The sequence below is a fragment of the Haliotis rufescens genome, unplaced genomic scaffold, assembly GCF_023055435.1.
Source record: "Haliotis rufescens isolate VD_foot unplaced genomic scaffold, xgHalRufe1.0.p SCAF_45, whole genome shotgun sequence".
NCBI lineage: Eukaryota > Metazoa > Mollusca > Gastropoda > Lepetellida > Haliotidae > Haliotis > Haliotis rufescens.
Genome location: NW_025964168.1, coordinates 1,820,186 through 1,844,689, shown reverse-complemented (window position 1 = coordinate 1,844,689; position 24,504 = coordinate 1,820,186). Strand labels below are relative to the sequence as shown.

At 41.7% G+C, this 24,504-nt stretch overlaps 1 protein-coding gene across 8 annotated transcripts in view; it reads right to left on the bottom strand.

Moving 5' to 3' along the window:
- Positions 1-24,504, bottom strand: part of LOC124145907 (tubulin tyrosine ligase 3-like) — a 79,452-nt gene that overhangs the window by 21,056 nt on the left and 33,892 nt on the right. For 6 of the 8 annotated variants that reach the window (XR_006862619.2, XM_046515875.2, XM_046515870.2 and 3 more), the window contains exons 2-16: positions 23,294-23,386; positions 21,595-21,763; positions 21,099-21,221; positions 19,253-19,395; positions 17,208-17,472; positions 16,576-16,631; positions 14,972-15,100; positions 14,349-14,463; positions 13,637-13,885; positions 12,350-12,486; positions 10,458-10,519; positions 3,956-4,107; positions 3,191-3,286; positions 2,339-2,597; positions 234-339 (exon numbers count right to left, since the gene is read on the bottom strand). Coding sequence is in view for 7 of the 8 variants with exons in the window: in XM_046515870.2 (XP_046371826.2) it covers positions 234-339; positions 2,339-2,597; positions 3,191-3,286; positions 3,956-4,107; positions 10,458-10,519; positions 12,350-12,486; positions 13,637-13,885; positions 14,349-14,463; positions 14,972-15,100; positions 16,576-16,631; positions 17,208-17,472; positions 19,253-19,395; positions 21,099-21,221; positions 21,595-21,763; positions 23,294-23,386 (2,154 nt within the window). In the remaining variant the exon portion in view is untranslated. The remainder of the gene's footprint in view (positions 1-233; positions 340-2,338; positions 2,598-3,190; positions 3,287-3,955; positions 4,108-10,457; positions 10,520-12,349; positions 12,487-13,636; positions 13,886-14,348; positions 14,464-14,971; positions 15,101-16,575; positions 16,632-17,207; positions 17,473-19,252; positions 19,396-21,098; positions 21,222-21,594; positions 21,764-23,293; positions 23,387-24,504) is intronic. The other 2 variants (XM_046515876.2, XM_046515871.2) reach the window with 1 other exon arrangement.

Sequence of the window (24,504 nt, the reverse complement as noted above, 5' to 3'; positions counted from 1 at the left end):
TACTACAAACATGGGATGCTGTGACCTATTCTTACTATAAAAATGGGATACTGTGACCTATTCTTACTATAAACATGGGATACTGTGACCTATTCTTACTATAAACAGGGGATACTGTGACCTATTCTTACTACACAAACATGGGATACCCCCTGTATTCCAGGACTCATGCCCTGTGCTCTTGGACTCACCCCCTGTATTCCAAGACTCATCCCCTGTACTCTGTGACTCACCTTCCTGTACTCTATGATATCCTGAGTCACCAGGAGGGCACAGATGAGTGCTTTCTTCATCCCAGGGTAGATGATGTCCTCCCACGCAGTAGCCTGCTTCCGAGTCCTGAAACACACACAGTAGGTCACACACCTGGCTACATGTGTGAAGAGATGTGACACTGCCCTGTACTTTCAACATCCACATGACACAGTGGGTGGGTAGCCCTATCAGCACAAATATCTTACCTACTGTGTATGAGAAAGAAATGGTCAGCATGGTCAGCTTCCTTAAATGTGGATCCATGCTGCTTTTGTTAGGATGATCATTTCAGGGAAACTTCAAACAGATATGAAGCTAAAACTAGATGAGGTGAAATGAGGTTTTATGTCACATTCAAGATTATTGCATTTATACAGTGACTTGCATGCATGTGTATGTGTGGCTGCTTGTACTAGTCTGGACAAATGCCGATTTTATAGTGCTAGACCACAGAGATACCATGCCACAGTTTTAACATGGATAACCCACTCAGATCCAGTAAACTGATTACAGACGACACGTCCCTGTCTTATCCCATTAATGACGAGCAGGCATCTTCCTGAGGCAAGATAGTTAACTGACTTTAAAAGTCCAGTTTCCACCCTTACCGAACTAAGCTGGAATTCCTGGGCTAGATTGTAGCGCCACCAGTGGCTATTACCAGTTATGTCCCTTATAAGCCTACCAATCAGGTTCCACCTCTTGTATCACTTGCATTTGCTTCACACAAAATGGTGGCACCAAGTCAGGACAATCTGATCGATAATCATGATCTGTATTGTGATAAAACGGGTCTTACATCGCGAAGTGCATCAAATCACGTGAGCACCTTGATTAAAAACATGAACAGATTCGGAAAATATCTACTGACAACGTGTTGGTGGTGCACATGATTTGCAAATCCTGCAATCGATCGAAATCTGCACGACAGTTTAAGACCCGGATTTTGATTTCGGTACGCGATTTTGATTGGACTATGTATAGACTCACTCGTTAGTCCAGCCAAAATGTAACTCCATAATACCAGCCTAGTTCGGCAAGGGTGGAAACTGGACTTTTATAGTCAGTTAACGCTCTTGCCTCGGGAAGATGACGAGCAGGAGGCAGGCAACAACAAGTACCATATTTTAACGTCTTTTGGTTTGACACGGCCAGGGCTCATTCTATCAACCCTTCTGCTCTATCCACTAGATCATGGAGGTGGTTGCTAAAACTAGATTGTTAGGATGAGTGAGTTTGGTTTGAATACCTAGAACAGTATTACGTTTATATGAGGACATGGCAGCTTAATGCTGATAGAAAGCTTTAAGTGATGCAAGACGTATACATATAACTTCAGTGAAACCCGAGCCTAGGTATGGTGCTGAAAAACCAAATATCCTAATCAGGCTAAAGCTGGGATTCGACTCAACGATGCTGTCGTCAGTCAGCAATAATCCAGCTATGTCATGTCAGTCTGCAAATGACTGTCTGGACCAGTTAAACCAGAGACTGATGTCATGACCAATGTCAGGGTACAAAGACACAATCAACCAAGTCACTGAATCTAACCAAGGAATCTAATTAAGTCACCTCTTACAACAAGAATAGGTTGCTGGGCCCCGTTCCACAAAGCGATCTTAGCGCTACGATTGTCGTAAGTCAGTGTTAAAGAATGGGAGTTACGATCAACTTAGCACTAAGATCACTTTGTGGAACAGGGCCCTGGGAACCTAATTTAGTAGTGAATGAGTATGGTTTTGCACCGCTTTTAGCAATATTATAGCGGGGGACACCAGAAATGGGCTTCACACATTGTACCCACGTTGGGAATCGAACCCCGGACATCAGCGTGACGAGCTAAAGCTTAGGTCACATTAGTGAGTGAGTGAGTATGGTTTTACGCCGCTTTTAGCAATATTCCAACAATATCACGGAGGGGGACACCAGAAATGGGCTTCACACATTGTACCCATGTCGGGAATCGAACCCGGGTCTTCGGCGTGACGAGCGTACGCTTTAACCACTAGGCTACCTGACCGCCCCTTAGGTCACATTAACATGTGTGGGGAGCATCTCTCCACCCTGGCTATAAGCTATATACTTGAGATATTCCTGGAAGTCCTCGTGGGTCCACATGTTGTCACTGGGCAGCTTGTTGGAGCGGGGACCGTTCTTCTTGTGCTTCTGTATGGCATTGTTGGAGAGGTGGATTGCCTCGTTGAAGTCATCCAGCGTGTACTGCTGGGAACAGAAGCGCAGGTAGCTGTCCTGGTAGAACCAGATAGTCAGGGGATTCCAGTCCGTCACCAGGAACCACTGGCGGATGTCGAACTTGGTGTTGTAGATCAACAATGGCCGCTCTGGAATGATAGGCATAAATGAAGTTGGGCATGTGAGATTTGTTTGTTTGTTTGTGTGTTGTTCAACACCACACTCACCACACTCAGCAATATTCCAGCTTCATGACGGCAGTCTGTATATAATCGAGTCTGGACCAGACAATCCAGTGATTGACATACTTAGCATTGATGCATGCAATTGGGATACGATGACATGCATCAACCAAGTCAGTCGATCCCGTTAGTCGCCTCTTACAACAAGCATAGTCGCCTCTTACGACTGAAGACCTGTTTTAACCCGGATGAGAGAAAGGGCTATCATGAGGAAATTATGACTCTTGGTCAGACATCTATAGACTAGTTGATTTCAGGCATTTGGGCAGTAAACAAAGCATAAATATTCAAATGGAAATAGTTTCCTCAATGAAAGTTAAACATTTCGTGGCATATGTTAACTAAATATGTACACTTTTCAAATATGAAATGGACAACAAACATATGTATATTGTTGAATGGACTGCGTAAGATGTAACAAATCGTCACTTCACACTGGCCTGTGGCAGAGAAACTATGCTGACTGCAAGGAACTCTGGGTAGGATAGTGGTCCGCTCACCTATATACTTCTGCACAACAAACTTGCTGTCTTTCCGCACAACCTGGGAGTTGACCAGCTTCAACATGTCCTCGATTCTGTCATAGCATATGATACCTGCAAACAGAGTTGTCTCCCCTTGTACACACAGTTAAATACTCCCCTCTGAACATGTCAACAATTTCGACTCACTGTAAAGATGTATTGCAGACATTGAGAAAAGAGCACAACATTTGGCGATTTTACTATAAAACAATAAAAAAAGTGTAAAAATCAACAAAAAGACATTGTATTATCTGTAAGTCATGATACTAAAAGGTATAAATAAATATTAACAGCTTTGTTGCGAACATTCAGTGTGAATGTGCTGATAAGCCAGACAATGAATGCCTTGCATGAGTGAATGTGTCCATTCCACAAAGCACAAAACCAGTTATTAAGTCTAAACAAGTCTGTAAAGAAACCCGTTTCGTGTATACTGGGTCCAGTGATGTGCCAAGTACGGGTACATTCGTATAATGTGAAATATGTTTATAACGAACACGCTTATAACCGACTGACGGATATAACGAACAGTGTTATTGGGACCCGTCCATTTGCTGTATATAGGCTTTATCTACGCTTATAACGAAATACGGTTATAACGAACTAAAATTAGTGGTCCCTTTGAGTTTGTTATAACCATAGTAAACTTTCATTTTGCTTTGGGTACATTCAGTATACAGAAAAGTATGTGGGTACATCTGTAAAACTCTAAATGACAAGCCCAACAATGTCACTGCATACCTCTCCCTCTTGACTTGGCCCCAGGTTTGACAATCCAGACATTTCGAGCGCCGTCCATCTCATACTGAGGCCATCTTGTCTTGAGTCTGTTGAGAAGACTCTCACACTGGCCGAGGATGTTCTGAGCCACAGACTGCATGATGCCCTCGTCACTGAAACAAGCACCAGTAGTTGCTGCATCATCATCAGCATCTCAAAGGCATATTACACAAACTGTCACCATTTGTCTGTTCCTAGAGGGAGTAAGTGAGAGGATGTTTACACCACAGTCATAATATTCAAGCCGTTGGAATAATAGAGACTAGGCTAGGCAAACCAGTGATTATCAGTATTAGCAATGATCCATGACGTTGTGTCGCCATGACACTGTCAACCATGTGACCAGCTAACCTCATTTGTCAGCTGCCCTGAAACTCCAGAGTAGTGTGAGAGGAAATGACGGGGGTAACTAGTGAGTCAATCAAGGGCAACCCCCAGGAAAGACAATTTCATTGACAGAATTTACATTTTGTAATTACAATCTTATTAAAATCAGATCTTAGTTATCGCTACCGCTATACCAAGATCTGAGGACATCCCATTACGGGTCATGTCAGACTGACCTTTCGCGAACTTTGACCGACCTATGGAATGACTGACAAGAAGTCGGCATTAGCCAATCAGAAGGCAGCTTTCTCGTGCTTTATGGCACTAATTTTAAAATGGCGACTACCCTTCGAAACGTATTTTGACAAATTCTCGATTAAAACGTTGAAACCTAAACAAAAGAACATTCTGGAATGTCGTTAAGCCCGTAACTATCGTTCGCCATACCCCGTGTTAAAGTTTTCAAGGTTGCATGATTAAAAATCACATTCCGACTGTCACTTTCATGCTCTGGTAAGCGACGCTCTGATTGGTCGGCTGAAAGGTCGTTCTGACGTGACCCCTAATGGGATGTCTGTTAAGTGTTTGATGCTACCAGACTTCATAACTACCAAGTTATAACAGATAGAAGTGGTTGGTCATTGGATTTACTTCTCAGCTTCCAGAACGCCATCAGACGACGCTAACAGTGACGTCATACCTATATGCGTACAGTAAGGGAGGTAACTCTCAAGTCATCAATACGTAACATCTCCCCTTTTAAGGGTAACCTTTAAAGTCTTGAAACATTAATGCAATACTAATGGTAAAACAAGTCTTTGTTCTTAACAGCTCAGTTGCTGAAAACCGAAAGCATATTTGAAACACTTCCCAAACTTTCAACACAATAACAGTTATGAATTGATTTCGTCCTTAGTAAGGCACACAGTTCATAACATAAAAACTAAACAGTTCTTCTGTGGAAAAAGGCTTACAGTCCATAACACAATTTTACTGCAAAACAGCTTTACTTTAAAGTTCTTAATTTGTAAGATAACCTCTGAATCTAGACGGTTGTTTGATCACACGACCACGAGAAGTTCTCTTCTCAGTTGTCTCACTTGACTGTCTAGTTGTCTGTGCAGGAATCTGAACTCTCTCTGTAGTTTTGCTTGATGTTTGGTCTACAGGCTTGTCAGTACAGTTCCTCATAGGAGTTTCAGCGGAAGTTCTTTCCACACACAGATCTGGTTCTAACCGGTTCATTTCAGCCATATCTGTATCCACAAACAATGGAGGAGCTTCATGAGACTTTCTCAAATGTCGTCTGTTTCTGCGCAAGTTACTGCCATCTTCTGTACGCAGTTCATACGACCTCACATCCACCTGTTCTATAACAGCTTTCTTCCACTGTTTGTCGAACTTAGTAGGCTTGACTCTTACCACATCTCCCTCCTTCAGAGCAGGAAGTTCGTTGGTGCCTCTATTGAAGTAGTAAGCTTGTTTAGATTTTTTACAAGCTATCTTGTCTGACACACCATCAACGGTCTTTGGTTGTAAAAGTGTACTTGCTGTTGGGAGTTTGGTCTTTGTTCTCCTGCTAAAGAGTCGCTGTACCGGAGAAAATCCTATTCCCTCTGTCGGAACATTTCGCCAGTCCAGGAGAGCTAAGTAAGGATCAGTTTGGGCATGTAGTGACTTTGTCATCAGCTTCTTAGCTATCTTCACCGCGCTTTCAACTTTCCCGTTGGATTGTGGGTAACGAGGTGACGACGTAACATGCTCAAATTCATAGTTGTCTGAGAACTTACGAAAAGCTTCAGAGTTGAACGGTGGACCGTTATCGGAGATAATCTGATTTGGAATCCCATGTCTAGCTAGATGTGACTTGAGCTTCTTGTTGATTTCAGGAGCTTTCTTGCTGTGGAGTCTGTCAACTTCAAAGAAGTCGGAATAATAGTCCACAGTAATCAAAAAGTCTTTCTGATCAAACTCAAACAAATCGCAACCCAGTTTCTCCCAGGGACGAGTAGGAATATGATGACTGATCAAAGGCTCCCTGCTTTGGTCTTGTTGTAGGGTGTTGCAGGTTTCACACTTGCTTACAAGATCTATTATCTCCTGTCCCATGTTCGGCCAGTAGACAAGTTCTTTTGCTCGTCGTATACACCCTTGCACACCGATGTGGCTTGAGTGAATTCTCTCCATGATGTTGCCACGTATACTTGCAGGTACAACAACACGCTCGCCCTTGAATACTACGCCATTCTGCATAGAGAGTTCGTCCCGAAAGGTAAAGTACTCACGTACTGAGTGTGGTACATCTTCCTTTGACGGTGGCCAGCCTTGCTGTATGAGCTGCATCAGCTTGCTCATGCAAGTATCTTTACTTGTGGCTTGTTTCAGTTCAGCTAGTCTCTGTTGAGATATGGATAAATGCTCGACCATTTGAATTGTCTCAATGTCAATAGCTGTTGAGCTCCTCATGTTTATCATCAACACTTGGCCTTCGTCAGTGATCAATTGTCTGTCATGTGGTAAGTACGCACGACTTAATGTGTCAGCCATGAACATCAGGCTTCCTTTCTTGTACACCACTGTAAAGTCGTACTTCTGCAACCGTAGCATCATGCGTTGCAGCCTTTTAGGTGCGCTCAGGAGGCTCTTTCTCAAGATGGACTCTAAAGGTTTGTGATCTGTCTCTATGGTCACCTTGCGTCCATACACATACTGGTCAAAACGTTCCAGTCCAAAGACTATTGCAAGCATTTCCTTTTCTATCTGAGCGTAATGTTGCTCTGTGCTTGTCATTGATCTGGATGCATATGCCACTGGTTGTCCATCTTGCATAAGACATGCTCCGAGGCCACTTTGTGAAGCATCACATTGGAGATGTGTGACAGCTTCATTATCAAAATATTTCAGAACAGGAGGTTCTGACAGAACGTGCTTAATCTTCTCCAAGCACTGTCCATGTACAGTGTTGTCCCATCGAAAGTTCACTTCACCTTTCAGCAGATCTCTCAGTGGAGCGGTGATTTCAGAGAGATTGGGTACAAACTTTTGCACATAGTTGACCATCCCCAAGATGCGTTGCACACCTTGTTTGTCAGTAGGTGAAGGCATTTTCTTTATAGCCTCAACCTTGGTCTCATCAATTTGGAGTCCATCAGCAGTGAGTACATGACCCAGGTAGGGCACTTTTGGCAGTTTCAACTTTAGTTTAGACTCATTCAGTTTGATGTCCTTCGCTCGACAACAATTAAAAAGGGCGATCAATTTCTTGTCGTGATCGACCTCAGCATCCTGATCAGTTTCTCCCACGCCGTAAACTAAGATATCATCATGAATCGCACGAACACCATCCAGTCCAGATATGGCATCATTCAGTCGTCGTTGGAACTCTTCAGGAGCTGGTGAGAGGCCAAATGGCATACGGAGCCAACGGTACTTTCCCCAGGGAGTTTCAAACGTTGTCAGGTAACTGCTTTGTTCATCCAACTGAACATGCCAGAACCCATTTTTGGCATCCACCAAAGAGAAACATTTGGCCTTGGCCAACTTAGGCAACACATCATCTATAGTCATTATCGGATAATGGTTTCTCTTAAGTGCCTTGTTTAACGGTTTCGGGTCGATACAGATCCTGATTTTGTTTGTCCTCGGTTTCTGCACCACCACCAAGGCTGACACCCAGTCTGTTGGTATGTCAACAGGTGTAATAATCTTCTGCTCCGTCAGTCTTTCCAGTTCAGATTTCAGCTGAGATTGTACAGCAACAGGAATCTTGCGACATGGTAACTGTACTGGGGTTACAGTATTGTCAACCTCCAAGTGTAGAAAGCCTTCCAGAGTTCCCTCACCATCAAACAAATCCTGATAATTTTGTTTGATATCAGTCATTTCTAGTTTCCCAGGCTCAAGTGAAGAGTCAGCAGTTAGATTCACCTCGGGTGATTCCATCAACAGAATATTGTCAAAGTTCACAGTGATCAGTTGCATCTGTTGAACAGCTCGTGCCCCTAATATTGGTTTGCATCCCTTCTCAGACACAATTAGAAACTCAACACTGTACCTGCGGCCATTCTTGGGGTTTTGTAGTGACACACGTATCTTCCCAAGAGGTTTTGTCTCAGCACCGTTGTACATTCGCAATGTGGAAATCAGATTAGCGTCCAATTTACTGAAGTTGTCATCCCTGAACACTTGAGTATACACAGAAGAAGGCAGAATGTTAACAGTTGACCCACAGTCAAGTTGAAATTCAACTTCCTCTCTATTCACAACCAATGTTGCAAATATCCTTTTGGGGTAATTCTGATTGACCAAGTTCATTTCATCAACTTGTACAGAATTGACACAGTCAGAAGTTACAGACATTACAAACTCTTCAGACTCACTATCTTCAGTATCACTATCCACCATGTGAACCCTGTCTTTGCTCTTTCCAGGACACAAAGCAGCAAAGTGATTTCTCTTTTTGCATTTTGCACAAGTCTTACCCCATGCCGGACATTCTTTCTTTTGAAACTCATGCCTCTTTCCACAGAACTTACATTTGAGCAGTTCAGATGTTTTGATCTGTTGCTTAGCATTAGGTTTCTGTGACTTGTTGGTTTTCCTTTGACTTACAAACTGAACATCTTCAGCTTGCGATAGTGATTTCAGACGTCTCGTCGCACTTTCATGCGACCTACAAATATCTATGCAGTCCTTTAAAGACAGTTTTGAAGCTTGTAACAATCTCTTTCTTGTTGCATTATCACGGATGCCCATTACCATCCTGTCACGGGTCAATGACTCCGCTAAATCCCCATAGTTGCAACTCTTTGCAAGATTTCTTAATACTGCAACATAAGAATCAATGGACTCGGATTGTTCCTGGTCCCTTCTGTTGAAATTGTATCTTTCCCAAGTTTCATTTGTTTCCCCTATACAATAATGTTCAAGTTTTTCCAGTATTTTGTCCACCTTCTGTCTATCTGCTTCATTTTCAAATTCTAATCCATCTACAATGTCTAAGACATCTGGACCAATACATGTCAATAGGGTAGCCGATCGACATTCCTCACTATCAGTCCTAGTGCGAGAAGCAAGCTCATAATTTTCCCACATTCGTTTGAATTTCTTGAAATTTCTAGACAGATCACCTTTCAGATCTAATCTAGTAGGCAGTGGAATGTTAACTGGCATGTGAACAATTTGGAGTGCAGCCTGATTACCTTCTGCCATGATCAGTCAAAAACAGTAATCAAGCAATATGGCGTAATGGCTTTCCGTAGATTCAATTACACACACAATAGTATTCAGTCAGTTCAGATAGAAAACACCGTTGTTCTCATAGATCATATCAGAAACAGTTCAGATTACTGGTTGAAATCCCTTACAGTCAGAGTATATATCAAATTTCACAACGAAATATGACACAGTTCAGTAGATTTACCACGCCGTATCGGTATCACGAAAATAGGTGACATGCATCAGAAACTCACGCGGTCAGTCAGACAGGGAACAGAAACAGTCAGAATAGGGAATTTCAACACAGTTCAACGTTATGATAGCAATCTAAGTTTTACTTCTGACACCATGTTAAGTGTTTGATGCTACCAGACTTCATAACTACCAAGTTATAACAGATAGAAGTGGTTGGTCATTGGATTTACTTCTCAGCTTCCAGAACACCATCAGACGACGCTAACAGTGACGTCATACCTATATGCGTACAGTAAGGGAGGTTACTCTCAAGTCATCAATACGTAACAATGTCCTCAGATCTTTGTTTAGCGGTAGCGAGAACTAAGATCGGATTTTAATGAGATTGGTAATTAATGCTAGATAATCAACTGTTCACAATTATCATGATTAACATCTAATCAGCTCACACCATTTAGTTTTACATGGGGCTCGTGCTACACTGGGCAGGAGCCTCTACTTGTAACAAAGATTTCTGAAATATAACAATAATTACAAAAAAACATCTAACCATTTGATCAGAATTTTGAAACAGTTCCCACTTCATTTTAAAATGAAATAAATACATACTAAAACGATTATCATGTTTATTGTATTTAACCTCTTCAATTTCATAGAGACAATGGATGGAGAACTGGCAGGCACTGTTTAGTTGATAGGTAATTAACATGTGTCAATCACTCACTGTGCCAGGTGATAGTAGTGCTGGATCAGCTGATCCCACTGGCCATCTGTCAGAGTCATAGGCTGCAACAAGATAAAACACAGCATAGAGAAGACTGTTCAGGAAATGATAACTGGTGATTAAAAAATAAAGCCCAGCTGAACTGAGCGTGACTAAACTCTCAGAAACAAATGTCCGAAAGTTCTCAACACCTAAAACCAATCTTGCCAGAACGGTCACTACTAAACCCTAAATTAGGATTAAGCCCAGCTGAACTGAGCGTGACTAAACTCTCAGAAACAAATGTCCCAAGTTCTCAACACCTAAAACCAATCTTGCCAGAACGGTCACTACTAAACCCTAAATTAGGATAAAGCCCAGCTGAACTGAGCGTGACTAAACTCTCAGAAACAAATGTCCCAAGTTCTCAACACCTAAAACCAATCTTGCCAGAACGGTCACTACTAAACCCTAAATTAGGATTAAGAAAACAATATATAAAATACTGGATAATATGACCCCGCCTATGCAGTGACCCCGGTAGAACCTTCAAATTCAATGCTGACTTATATACCTTCCTCTACACTGAGACCTGGAGTAAAGAACATCAGCACAGCTCCTGGTGTGTGATATATTAACAAAGCAGAGTGCAGTTAGCCTTAGAATGTAGGTACTACAATACCTGTTGTCCATAGGAAATAGAATGATAAGAATTAGATCTAAGTCTTGTGAGCAAAATTTCACAAATCATCCCCCTACTGTGTTTTGCAAGACAACAATTCAAAAATGTCAGTTTATGGCAAGCGCCTTTTTACCATGATGTAAATTTTCAATATTTTTTCGCTTATTTACAAAAACTGGTCATGTTAATTGCCCATTGACAATGCAGGGTTTTTACCTTGACTTACAAAAAGGGGGTCCAGGGGACCTACCAAAATTACTTTTAAGTGTACTTGAAAGCAATATGAGGTCCTGTAAAGTAATGAGAGTGAGTGAGTGAGTTGGGTTTAACGCCGCTTTTAACAGTATTCCAGTTATATCGCGGCGTGTCAGCTTAATGTGGGAGGAAAGCCCGAAGTGATGCAGGTCTCAGACGTTTACCACTTCGGTGAAACCCAAGAGCACGGTAATGGTGCTGACAAACCTAGAAACATAATCGGGGCGAACCAGGATTCGAACCCACAATCATAGGTTTCCGGTGTGCCCAAGGGACGCAACTCTGCACAGCGAATTGCGGCGCCTTAGACGACTGAGCCACCCGTGCCCCCCTGTAAAGTAATGAAATCTTGTAGTGTACTATATTTTTGATAATTACTCTATAGCCTGTAATGAATCAATGATCACGTGGACAGTGCTAATGATTGATGGATGATTGGTTTGTTGGTTGGTTTGTTGTTTAACGCCGCACTCAGCAATATTCCAGCAATATTCGAGTCTGGACCAGACAATCCAGTGATTGACATCATGAACATCGATCCACGCAATTGGGATCGATGACATGCATCATCCAAGTCAGCGAGCCTGACCACCCGATCCTGTTAGTTGCCTTTTATGACAAGCATAGTTGCCTTTCATGGCAAGCATTGGTTAAATTGCTGAAGACCTATACTACCCCGGGTCTTCGCGGGTCGATTGATGGATTAAATGACAGACACCCATAACTGCTTTTAATATGCTGTAGGTATTGTGCGTCCCTGGGATTGCAGTATATTCTTTTTCTTTTTCTCAGCATTTGTGCGTACTGGACCTAGATTTGTGCATCGTGTAAAACCCTGCAACAAATTTCAAATGCAAACCCCAAATAAAGTTTTCTTGTGGAGAAACGAGGCTACCAAATATTAAATGACCGAGAAGGTCACTTTTGACAAGGCTGCTCCTATGTTCACTGCGAACAATGGAGGTGTTGCACTCACATCATGATGAACATCAATATCATCGTGGTCCTTGGAGGCGAGGAACTGCTCACATCTATACATGGCCTGCTCCAGAACTCGCAAGGGCACCTGCACCTTCTTCTTGGGCTTCTTCCCCCGGGGCGTTAATGATGAGGCTACAATGGGAAACATAGATGTCAAAGGGGCCATGGTTTAAACCGCAGCAATATATGACATCTAGTCCCCTAGGGCCTCATTCCACAGAGGTATCTCAGCAGTAGGCAGGTTGCAACTGCTGTACCGAATAACAAGACTTGTGATGATCATAGAACCAGGATCATCTGTGGATCCTAATGTTTAAGTCATCTTCCTGAGGCAAGGGAGTTAACTGACTATAAATGTCCAGTTTCCACCCTTGCTGAACTAGGCTGGTATTATGGAGTTACATTTTGGCTGGACTAACGAGTCCATGCATAGGTCAATCAAAATCGCACACCGAAATCGAATTCCGGTTCGTAAACTGTCATGCAGATTTAGGTCGATTGCAGGATTTGCACAGGGTGTGCACCGCCAACTTGTTGTCAACAGATATTTTCCAAATCTTTTCATGTTTTTAATCAAGGTTGAAGGTACTCTCGTGATTTGATGTATTGGGCAATGAAAGACCCGTTTTCTCACAATACAGATCTTGATTGTCGATCAGAACATCTTGACTCGGCGCCGCCATTTGGTTTGAAGCAAATGCAAGTGATACGAGAGGTGGAATCTGATTGGTCCATAGGAGAGGCATAGAAGGGACTTAACTCGAAACAGCCACTGGTGGCACCAAGATCGAGCCCAGAAATTCCAGCCTAGTTCAGCAACGGTGGAAACTGGACTTTTAAAGTCAGTTAACTCTCTTGCCTCATGAAGATGGTTTAAGTCAGCTTAATCAATAATGTAAAAAACCTACAAAAATCACCACTTTTTTGTGTGTTCAAAGACAATGTTACTCATTTTGCTGTATAAAAAAAAAAATTAAACCAATACATTTATTAATAATGTAAATATAATTGATCAAAAAGCTTAAGAATGCCATAAAATTACATTGCTTGTTGAATCTGGTCAGGGCGCTGTTCCACAAAGCAATCTTAGCGCTAAGACAACTCTGATACTTTAAAATAGACTTACGGCAGTCGTAGTGCTAAGACTGCTTTGTGGAACAGGGAAGGTCAATTAACTGCCCTTCAAAAACATGAATATAGAGATCCTTGTTCCATGCCCTGGCATCCCTACTGTTGCTTGTTGCAGCACCACTTGTATGACGTAACTCTCAAACTATCTTACGTTTGGATGAATCGGATGAATCCTTGGGTTCATCTTTGTCCTCCGCCTGTTTGTCTTCCTCCCCCTTCTGTGTGTGGACACACTTGTTGCCGGAGGTGGAGTTGGGTACAGATCGGGTACACTCGGGGTTAGTACAGGCAGGGGAGGTGGGCGTGTCTTCCCCTGTCTCCTTGGGTTGTACAGTACCATCCATGCTCTGACTCACCACAATCTTGATGATGTTCATGCAAGCCGTCAGCCGGTAGTCGTCTGGAACAGACAAAGAATATATAAGTGGTGTTTTGAACTGATGGGGAATATTGAGTCAAGGTGTATACTTTCAACTTTAACCTAAGATAAACTCTTCAGGCGTATCCAAACTTGCAATAAGTGAGTAGCCATCTGCCACCAGATTTCTTGTCTAGGTGAAAAATCAAATTAATAAAGCGATGCTGGGGACCCAGAAAAAGTATGTAGTTGTGAAATATTCTTATAACAGTACTGGTTAGCAGAATTTGAATTTTATTAGATGTCTGTAGATTCCTACAGCATTATAAGCCAGTGCCAATTCCTACAGCATTATAAGACAGTACCTATTCCTACAGCACTATAAGACAGTACCTATTCCTACAGCATTATAAGCCAGTACCAATCCCTACAGCATTATAAGCCAGTACCTATTCCTATAGCATTATAAGCCAGTGCCTATTCCTATAGCATTATAAGCCAGTACCTATGAAGGCTGCCTTGTCCTCCTCCTGGCTGAGTCGATAACATCGGGGAAAGAACATGTCAGGGTCAGCGTTGTCATACCACGGCACATTCTTCATGTTGACGCACAAACCAACCTACAACACACACACACTCATGAAGCCTGCAAAAAAGAAGGTGAAATCAATCCATTTAACATGTGCATTATATTTTTTTACCCAGATGACTCGCCTTGGTAGTGAATGATCCATGGTTGCAGAAATGATTGACCCAGCTGACTCACCTTGGTGGTGAATGATCCATGGTTGCAGTAAGGATTGACCGAGATGACTTACCTTGGTAGTGAGTGATCCATGGTTGCAGTAATGATTGACACTGGTGACTCCACTTGGTAGTGCATGATCCATGGTTGCATTAATGATTGACCCAGATGACTCACCTTGATGGTGAATGATCCATGGTTGCAGTAATGATTGACCCGATGACTCACCTTGTTGGTGAATGATCCATGGTTGCAGTAATGATTGACCCAGATGACTCACCTTGGTGGTGAATGATCCATGGTTGCAGTAATGATTGACCTGATGACTCACCTTGATGGTGAATGATCCATGGTTGCAGTAATGATTGATCCAGATGACTCACCTTGGTGGTGAATGATCCAGCCTTGCAGTAATGATTGACCATCTGCTCCTTTGACAGGAAGCGGTAGTCTATCACATCTCTCTTCAACACCCAGATGAATGACGGGTTCACATTGCGAACCATCCGTGACTGCAAGGTGCAAAGTTCACATGAGAAAGTATTGAGCAACTTGAGGACAGACATGTCCATTAGTCAGAGAGACACTGCCCGAGACAAATACACAGAAATAATGCACAGCCCAAACAACTTACACATATATATACTGCTGAGGGGTTATCAAGCATGGAATCTGAACAACAGTTTTAGGTGGTGAAAAGGGGTTTAACATCACATCCAAGATTATTGCTCTTACTTAGCGACGTGAATTGTGTGTGTGTGTGGCTGCTTGTACTAGGACTGATGCCGATTTATACTGCTAGCCCACTGAGATACCATGCCACAGTTTAACATGAATACCCCACTCAGACACAGTATACTGACTCCGAGCCAACCAGTCCTAGTGTTAGCCCCTTAATGTGGTGTGCCAGGCAGGGTAACAACAAATACTATCTTTTAACGTCCTTAACAAGTTTTAAGGTACTACGATTAGGATTTTCCAATTTCAGATTCTTTTGGTGAGAAAGCACTTAATTAATTACTATGTGCCATGTAAATGGGAAGTAGAAAGTCCCTGGTCTGACCTAATGCTGTCTTAAAAGGCGACTAACAGGATCGTCTGGTCATGCTCGCTGACTTGGTTGATGCATGTCATTGATCCCAATTGCGTGGATCGATGCTCGTGGTATTAATCACTGGCTTGTCTGGTCCAGACTCGAATATTTACAGACCGGCCTCATATAGCTGGAATATTGCTGCGTGCGGCGTTAAACAACAAACCAACCAACTGATGTTGGTGTCATCCAACCACAGAGAGTTAGGAAAGTGTTCTCAAGTAGGTATGTTCTCCCATGTATAAATGTAGATTAAGTACAACATTGTACAACAAACCTCACATTTTCATGTAAAACTTTTCCAATGTAAAATTCTCCAACATATGTGTATAAACACAACCCACCAACCTGTTAACTGAGCCAGTGAGTGAGTGAGTGAGTTTGGTTTTACGCCGCTTTTAGCAATATTCCAGCAATATCACGGCGGGGGACACCAGAAATGGGCTTCACACATTGTACCCATGTCGGGAATCGAACCCAGGTCTTCGGCGTGACGAGCGAACGCTTTAACCACTAGGCTACCCGACCGCCCCTTAACTGAGCCAGATAACAGCCTACATCACCATGATTACAGCGACAGTTGCATAATAAGTTCATGCTAACAGGACCGCAAACATCATCACCAGAGTGAATATTGTTTTATGCCTCAGTCAGCAATATTCCAGTTAATCACAACGGCCTGTAATAATCAAATCTAGTCCAGACAAACCAGTGGTCGATGTTATGAGCAAGGTACCACTCTGTCAGGGCACGAAGACACCCATGAAACTGAGCCTGACTGACCGATCCTATTTTAACCCAAAGGAAAAAAGTTCCCAATGTGACATTGTTTCTCCCATACAACACAATATGACAACTAAGCATGCTAAGTGGTCAGTTAGGTGAACTACTGACCATGATTCCATACAAGCCATCATCCTCCTCCCAGGGTGGTATCTTTGGATGGTCACCTGAAATACCAAAATATTACACTAATTATTACACATTTCCTGATTAAATAATCATTAATCAATAACATCAAACCATACAATTGCAACAAAAATGTCTATAATCACTACACAGATGCGCAGATGCATAAAGGTTTAACACTATAAACAGAAAATAATTTATCAAAGAGAAAACCCATCACTGGTCACCATCATGACCACGGCAGGATTAGACAAATGTTAGAAACTGTCTTTGTCTTGTATTTTCAAAATTACACAAAATTGATCTGCTACAGAGTTGCATATGCGTAATGGTGGTAGTGGTAAGTGTAGTCAGCAAGGAAATGTCACTTGTCTTTTCTAAATTAAACTAGTCTCAGACTAGCAGAGTTATGTTAATTTCAAAGGGATATAGACGATGTGGTAAACTGAAAAGTTTCATTTTCATAATATCCTCACGATTCTTATATACATCCAATTTTATGCTTTATGTTGTATTAAACATGTAAAACCTTCTCTAAATACATCTTCTAACAATACATTTTCACTATTATTCAGTTTCCAAAATAATTTCTCAAATTCCGACAAACATGTACTAACCACCATCATGGTTGTCATCATCGTTGTCATCATCATTATCATCATCATCATCATTGCCATCAGTATTGTCATTGCCATCAGTGGCACCACCACCATCATCATCGTCATCATCACTATCATCGTCATCAGATGTTCTCTTATGTTTGGACTTGTTAGCCTTCTTGCCCGGCCCAGGTATCCGGTAGAACTTCTCCACCCAACCCCTGCGACGCAGACTCTGGCGAATCACGGAGTAGCCACCTTGGATGGTGAACACCTTGCGGTACTGAAACAACGTTGCCATGGGTTACAGTTGACATGGTAACACTAACAACAGCATGCAGCATAATTATATTTACCAGAACAAATACCATATTTTTTTTGAGTAAAGTGCGCACCCAAGTATAATGTGCACCCCCGTCTAGGTGATTCAGTATTTTGTAAAAACCAATATTCAAGTGTTATACACAGAAAACAAATACCGTATTCGACGTAATAAGCACCTCGCTCTAATAAGCGCCCACGGCGAGATTTGCTGATATATTGGCTAGTGAACAATCCCAATTAGCACTCCTTCCCCTATTTGCGTATAATACGCCTCGTGTGTTATATGCACCCTTTATTATTGGCAATTAAATTCTGGAAACATATATCTGTCGTACATAAACATTTCAGGCTGTCAGCATAAACCATGAAATTTAGCTTTAAACTTTTTTTTTCACCAAAATAATATTCTAATAAGAGCCCCCTATTTATAATTTGGAGAGCGCCCTGGGCGCTTATTACGCCGAATACGGTACATTGTATCCCTTCAGCAAATTGAGGTTAACGAACAAGTAATTAAAATTTGGTCAATACAGATATGAAATTTGAGATAAAACATAGAGAGACATGATGATTAACCGTTAAAATTGTATTTCCCATTTTTCTCGGTATTGTTTTGTATCTTTAGATTAAGATAAACGTGTGTATTTTCTTGCAAACTAAGCCGGGAAAAGTAATTAGCTGTACACATGTTTTCTCTCAATCTAACAGTGATTTGGTTAAAACTTTCCCAGTAATATAACTTTAAAGAATTTTGATTTTGAAGAATTGTATCTGAAATAGTGGTGTGACAATACAGTGATACAGTTTTATATCATCATACGATGCCAATGATACAATACATCAATTTACAACCCCTGTATCATGATACATACAATAATTTCATTACAATTTATATTGGTGTAAAAACATGTGAATAATAACAGAAACTGTTCAACCACCAGCTTATGGAGATTCTCTAGTATGTCATGGTAGGATGTATTAGCATAACATTTACAGCACCCTCTAGCCAAAATGTTTCTGCATTACAATATCCCATATTTGATCTCTGTAGTTTAAAAACTAATGATACAGGAATGTGGTTCACCTGCTAAAAGAAAGAATATCAACTTAAAGTACTGTATCAGGATACAAATCAAACTGCACCCATAGTATCGGGTAGGGCTGCAACGAATACACTATGAGGCGAATACGATTTGTATCACGAATATAGGGTAACGAATACGAATATTAATTCATGGATACAATAAAAAGTCAGAAGCTGTTGTATTATTTGTTATATTCAGTGAAGCAATAACAACATAAATTATTTGACATGGTTTGTTAATTATTAATATACTATACATTTATATACTGCACTTATCCAGGTTCTAGTATCTGCTCAAATGTGACAATGACCAGTGACCACAATACTGTCAAATTAAATAGTATAAGAGTGTTGTCTTTTGAAGAAATCGATGCATATAATATGTTCTTATGGATATTTTTATGTAAATGCACATGCTTGCATATACATAAATATTCGATTCTAGTGGCCACGAATAACGAATTCAATTCATGAATGGATACGGTTCAATTCATCGAATACGCGAGTGAATCGTAACAGTCCTAGTATCAGGATATGTATCGTAACGCGACCCGACCATATCATTACACCTCAAATACAAAACATCCAACATGAGGATAAAGATTGGTTATCATCTGTTTCAAATCTTGACCTTGACTTTTCAAACCTTCATTACCTTAATTGCTTTCTCTACAATCTCCTTGGCTTGACGTAACCTCTCCCCATCTGCCACCCCCGTCAGCCTCCGAGTGAGTTTGGGACGTCCCAGTGATGGCATGGTCTTGCTGCGTGACAAGCTACTGGACACATCTGAGTCATCTGGAGACAATGACACAACTCAGGGTACTATCTGACACATTGGCGTCATCTGGCAACAACGACATAACTCAGGGTACTATCTGACACATTTGCGTCATCTGGCGACAACGACATAACTCAAGGGTACTATCTGACACATTGGCGTCATCTGGAGACGACATAACTCAGGGTACTATCTGACACATTGGCGTCATCTGGCGACAACGACATAACTCAGGGTACTATCTGACACATTGGCGTCATCTGGCGACGACATAACTCAGGGTACTATCTGACACATTGGCGTCATCTGGAGACGACATAACTCAGGCTACTATCTGACACATTGGCGTCATCTGGAGACGACATAACTCAGGCTACTATCTGACACATTGGCGTCATCTGGCGACAACGACATAACTCAGGGTACTATCTAACACATTGGCGTCATCTGGAGACGACATAACTCAGGGTACTATCTGACACATTGGCGTCATCTGGAGACGACATAACTCAGGGTACTATCTGACACATTGGCGTCATCTGGCGACAACGACATAACTCAGGGTACTATCTGACACATTGGCGTCATCTGGAGACGACATTACTCAGGGTACTATCTGACACATTGGCGTCATCTGGCGACAACGACATAACTCAGGGTACTATCTAACACATTGGCGTCATCTGGAGACGACATAACTCAGGGTACTATCTGACACTTTGGCGTCATCTGGAGACGACATAACTCAGGGTACTATCTGACACATTGGCGTCATCTGGCGACAACGACATAACTCAGGGTACTATCTAACACATTGGCGTCATCTGGAGACGACATAGTGAGTGAGTTATGATTTAACGTCACATCGGCAGTATTTCAGCCATATCGTGACGATGGAGACGACATAACTCAGGGTACTATCTAACACATTGGCGTCATCTGGAGACGACATAACTCAAGGGTACTATCTAACACATTGGCGTCATCTGGAGACGACATAACTCAGGGTACTATCTGACACATTGGCGTCATCTGGCGACAACAACATAACTCAGGGTACTATCTGACACATTGGCGTCATCTGGCGACAACGACATAACTCAGGGTACTATCTGACACATTGGCGTCATCTGGAGACGACATAACTCAGGGTACTATCTGACACATTGGCGTCATCTGGAGACGACATAACTCAGGGTACTATCTGACACATTGGCGTCATCTGGAGACGACATAACTCAGGGTACTATCTGACACATTGGCGTCATCTGGCGACAACGACATAACTCAGGGTACTATCTAACACATTGGCGTCATCTGGCGACAACGACATAACTCAGGGTACTATCTGACACATTGGCGTCATCTGGAGACGACATAACTCAGGGTACTATCTGACACATTGGCGTCATCTGGCGACAACGACATAACTCAGGGTACTATCTAACCCATTGGCGTCATCTGGCGACGACATAACTCAGGGTACTATCTGACACATCTGAGTCATCTAGAGACAACAACATAACTCAGGGTACTATCTGACACATCCCAGTCATCTGGAGACAATGACATAACTCAGGGTACTATCTGATACATTGGCATCATCTGGCGACGAGGTCATCAAATTAAATGACAGCCAAAGTACTGCCCTTATGTCCAGTGTACTCAGTGTTCAGAAATATGCTTAACAAGAAATGTAAAGATAAAGTTAAGGAACTACCTCCTTTCACTTCACTGTCCCCTGAGTCAACAAGAAGCCTCTGTTTACTGAAGGTCGGGTGGGAGTGGTAGCGAGCCTGGTGGCGCTTCATCACCATGTCCTGGGCACCATTAGTGTAGGGACCTGTAATTTAGTACCCTTGTTAGATACAAGTGAGTGAGTTGGGTTTAATCCTGCTTTGAACAATATTTCAGTTATGTCATGAGTTTACGGAGAGAAACCAAGACTGGGTTTTCTTCTTAAACAGGAAATGCATGAACTGTTTGCTTACTGTTTAATATCATAGTCAGCAATATTCTTGCAATATCATGGCCGATAGAAACAATTGACAAGACAAACCAGTGATTGATATCATTAGCAACGTCACCACCCAGGTACGATGACATGCAATCAACCAAATCACTGAGTCAACCCCTGTTCATTTTGTTGCATGGCCACAAGCATTAACTTCAGTCAGTCATTACTGATGTACCACATCTTCCCACTTGTCTCTTACCATCCAGCAGCCTCTGCAGCCCGGTCGCGCTGACATGTGTCTTGGGGAAGGTCTGTGCTGGACACATGGTGTCCGTCTCTGCGTCCCCTCCGTCCGAGTCCGTGCGTGTGCTGCCTAGCTGGCTGTCTGGCCCCTCCGGTGATACAGCATTATTGTTAGCATCCCCACACTGTAACAACACACGTAATGGGGTATACGTTATCTGGATCAGAATTATTTTCTGATAACCACGAGCCCACTACTGAAATGTCTTAAGGTTCCATCCAAGATCAAATGAGTGATTATCTTTGTTTATGTTGATATCTATAACTTGCAAATGTATCCGAAAACATATCAAACGTTTTTTCTCTCAAAACTGCTACTGACTTGTAGGTCCTTAAATATTGCAAAATATTATTATAATGATAATTATACTTAGAACATTAAAAGGATTCTGTGATCACAGAAATTTCCTCTGATCATGCTGATTTTTCCATTGTCAGTGATTGTTGAAAAAACAACCGTAGAGTTTGCCTTTTAGGGCAATAGGTACACTTAAACAGGGAATGTTGATAACAAGCTGATAAATTAACATTAACTCCAAACATGGGATGATCACAAAATATCACAAAACTACAGTAACGCTTGCAGCAAACTGACTTACTTACAACACAGGAACAAAACATGTCAGGGTCCAAAATGGCTGCACATTCCTTTTGGAGCTGATTGTGTGAACAGTTTTGTTTCGTTTGTAGATTGAGACCATAAATGGAACTTTGATGAGTTTGGCACAAGATGGCGAGACATTTGCCCAAAGACTTATCATCAACCGTGCTGACCATAAATAGTGCTTGACTTATGTTGATGTTGATGTTGATGTTGATGTTGATGCAAGATGTTGGTATCTTATACATCCTCAAGTATCCATGTGTCATATCTTCATTCCTTTATGAAAAGTACCCTGGTCCTATTCACTACTGAAAGGTTCTTTTTTAGTCCATATCGAAAAACGCAACACTAAAAATAGCCATCCAATCAAATCCGACAATAATGGTTACAGGCACTCCATATAGTGGAAGTTGCACATCACAAGTACTCCACTTATGTCATAATGTACGGTCACAAAAACAAATGGGAACTTGTGGTAGCATAAGGAATTCCCGCCCTGTCTTAATACTTAAAAAAACATCTTTTTCAGCTAGAGGTTCATTCTAATTTGAAGTAAAATCCTTTACTGGACTTGATGCCTCTGGGGAGAAGCCACTATTTTTAATGTTGATCAACGCCAAACTCTCACTAAGAACAGTCATTTTGATTGGTTGTTGAGTTCAAGCTCACCAGCGGCAGAAAATCTGTGCTGGATTAGCGATACGGGCGATGGAGATCGTCCCTACCCTTCCACAACGAAGCTTTGGTTGGGACTGGGGCTAGGGTCAGTGTTCGAAATTCGATCTCGCGCAGGGGCCTTAGTTTCAAATTTGTATGGGTTCTTACAGCCTGCGTTTTGCACCAATTTGCTTGTCAATTTATTTTCACAATACGCTGCAGTTTTTTAAGGAATGCCTCACAAGTTTAGTCAGGGCCTGCAGCTTCTAAAGTCTGTGGGTCCTGATGGCAGCCTGGAAATTTCTTTTATTTCAAACATTAACTAGGGTATGTATGTCATAAAGGATTGGAGATATAATATTCTAGACTATCGAGGATGTATGCTACAACTTACTTCTTTTAACACTTTCTCCCTAAGTTTACGACTGCTGTTAAAGGGAGACAGATAGGCGTTCTCTATACGATGATGAAGTGTTGCCTGCTCAATCTGAAATACACAACGTGTATACTGATCCGTTTACTACTGGTCAGAGGATTTACATTCAAGAATGAACAAAAGGGAGAAAAAATCTATTGTTTTACATTTTGAAGTATGTTATCATAGTTGCATTGTCTGATACCTGTTAATGATTTTCACTTCCATCTACAATAACATATCTCAAAATATATAACACAGTTGGCTAGTCTCCATTCTACATGTTCTACCATGACAGGAAAATAGAAAGAAAAAATTCTTTAGTTAGAGTTCTGATTAAACAAGTGTTATGTCTTTTGCAATTACATAGAAAGCCCAGTAATAAAAACCTTACATTTCTTGCCTATGTTTGAAAGTAGTAAAAAAGTACTGGATTTTGGATAATCAGGGTAGACTTGACCAAATGATTTGTCCTGACAGCTCTCATAAAGTTACCATCATGTCAGCGTTAGAAATTAGCACTAGTCCTACAGTCCTTACAAAACTGCCCAATAGTAAAGGTATCCTAAGGACTAGTAGAAATTGGCCCATTTTAAGGGTTTTGCTATATGTTATCATTATAAGGACTAGTGGACTAAAACTGCTAGTTTCTAACCCTGCATGTAAATAAAATGTTTATTACAGTAATAATCGGCGCCGTCATATAGCTGGAATATTGCTGAGTGCGGTGTTAAACAACAAACAGTCCAGCCCACCATGATAATCGGACATCCAGAAAGAAAGTAGGTTCCTGCTCAAAAGTAAATAGAAGTGATGGGGAACCCGAAGACCCGGGTTCGATTCCCCACATGGGTACAACGGGCGAAGCCCATTTCTGGTGTCCCACGCCATATTGTTGGAACACTGCTAAAAGCAGCGTAAAACCATACTTACTCACTCACTTAAGAGTAAATCTTTGTCAAAGACAACACAGGTAAACTCATACATGACTAACAGTAACAGTTGTAAATATAGGTTATCAGGCCATCAAATCATACACATACATGGCTAAGTTCCGATTATTGGTACTTCAGCTGTGGCAACAAATCAGCCTTATCAGCTGTCACGTAAGTCACAACAGCCTTTATCAACGTTCACTTTGATCTAAAATATCCAGTGTTCTAGTCAATGCTATGTGAGTTCCCCCAGCT